The sequence below is a fragment of the Punctularia strigosozonata genome, assembly GCF_000264995.1.
Source record: "Punctularia strigosozonata HHB-11173 SS5 unplaced genomic scaffold PUNSTscaffold_8, whole genome shotgun sequence".
Taxonomy (NCBI): domain Eukaryota; kingdom Fungi; phylum Basidiomycota; class Agaricomycetes; order Corticiales; family Punctulariaceae; genus Punctularia; species Punctularia strigosozonata.
The window spans coordinates 1723949-1725709 of NW_006767440.1; the positions used below are offsets into that span (position 1 = coordinate 1723949).

Consider the following 1761-nt stretch of genomic DNA (forward strand, 5'->3'; position numbering starts at 1 on the left):
CTACCCCTGTCCCAGCCAGGAGGTCAGGCTGACCTCCGGGCGTCTCAGTTTTGGATGTTTGGGGTGTCAGTGCATAGCCCCAGAAGTACTGAATCCAGAAGTATTCTCGCACCTCACTTTATATTGGTAGTCGTTCCGTAATTCATCATATCCTCCTAAAACGGTGAGAAGGGCCTGGAGGGTTATCCAGCGATCAATTTCCCACGGTTGGTATGTCAAAAAATCATGTTCGCCAATCCCCTCCCACTGGCCATTTTTTCAAGATTTTAGAAGCTTCATATATTGCAGTATTCATCGAACAATCGGTTTTTTAAATCGAAAGAAATGATGCTGATAATTCACCGTCCGTTTTTCTCGACAGCTACCAACTGAATCGCTACTCACCGTCTGACAACGCCTCTTTGTAATTGTGATGGGTACATCCCTGAATATTTTCGCGATTTAACGCGCGGTGGGCATTACTATCATGCCGATAGATCCTGGACACTTAAGCTTAAGTGCACGATTGCACATGTTCCGTCTACCCGTTCACCTTCATTCTTTTTTTGTCTGATAGCACGGAGTCTTGTCTGTAGTATACAATAAAAATTTGGATGTTACGCGAGCTCTTGGTCTCATGAAACGAGGAGCGCGAGAGCATGTCAGGAAATCAACAGTTCGCCAGATGCTGGACATGTTTCCCACGGCTCCCGCACCTTCGCCTCGACGACCAGCGACGACGACCGGACAACTGCGACGCGATATACCATATTTATGCAAAATATCAACATTACAACATTCCCAACACGCTATCCTGCCGACTTTGCGATGAATTCATGGGTTCCTAGTACTATTCTTCCTTAGGCTCGGTGGATCCGCCTAAATCGCGAATCCGGCCTTCGGATTGGCTGAGAGCGACCGGATCCACCTCCATCCACCGCGCCTATCTTCTCACGACCTCCATCCACCGTCGGATCCACCGCGCCTATCCTCTCACGACCGTTAGCGCGCGTCCGATGCCCACCGGATCCACTCATCATGCCTACGTGGACCGTGGGACCGGTGGATCGCGTCGGAATGCCCATCCACCCCATCCACCGCGTCCACTCGCGTGCCTGACGGTATCCAAAGCCTATCCATGCCCCAGGGTGGAAAACAGGCTGTTTTCCGCCCGTCTCAGATTTGGTTGATTACAGCCTACATGCATAGATTAGCAAGATATCAGTGGTCAGGAACCATCCCCACAGATTTTGAATCACAGCGCAGCCGCCAATAAAATGTTTATGATAGACACCGTGCAAGGCAGTTTGTGAGCCCAATACAATATCTCTGGGGTCAGTAACTATCTCCAAAAATCGCCCCAGGTTACCTCCATACGGCACGCATTTTTGCCCGATTTATGAACCGCTTTACCGTGGGAAATGCGAATGCGCCGAGTTTTTTAAATCGAAAAAAATAATAAGGCAAGTGCGCCGAGTGATTATAAAATCAACGGCTGCACCGGAGGTTGCGCCGAGATACCAAGCACTGTGGAGCCGATTAAGATCGACGCAGAAAAAAAAGATGGTATTTTTACATCCAATATTCATCCTTAGGGTTAGGGTTAGGGTTAGGGTTAGGGTTAGGGTTAGGGTTAGGGTTAGGGTTAGGGTTAGGGTTAGGGTTAGGGTTAGGGTTAGGGTTAGGGTTAGGGTTAGGGTTAGGGTTAGGGTTAGGGTTAGGGTTAGGGTTAGGGTTAGGGTTAGGGTTAGGGTTAGGGTTAGGGTTAGGGTTAGGGTTAGG

General features: G+C 49.1%; 1 protein-coding gene across 1 annotated transcript; it reads right to left on the reverse strand.

Moving 5' to 3' along the window:
* Positions 1 to 839: 839 nt before the first annotated feature.
* On the reverse strand, positions 840 to 1119 carry PUNSTDRAFT_135635 (uncharacterized protein; the record flags this gene model as incomplete). Its single annotated transcript, XM_007385163.1, has 2 exons — positions 840 to 964; positions 1026 to 1119. 2 exons carry the CDS (start codon positions 1117 to 1119, stop codon positions 840 to 842), a joined length of 219 nt encoding a protein of 72 aa, XP_007385225.1.
* Positions 1120 to 1761: the final 642 nt, after the last annotated feature.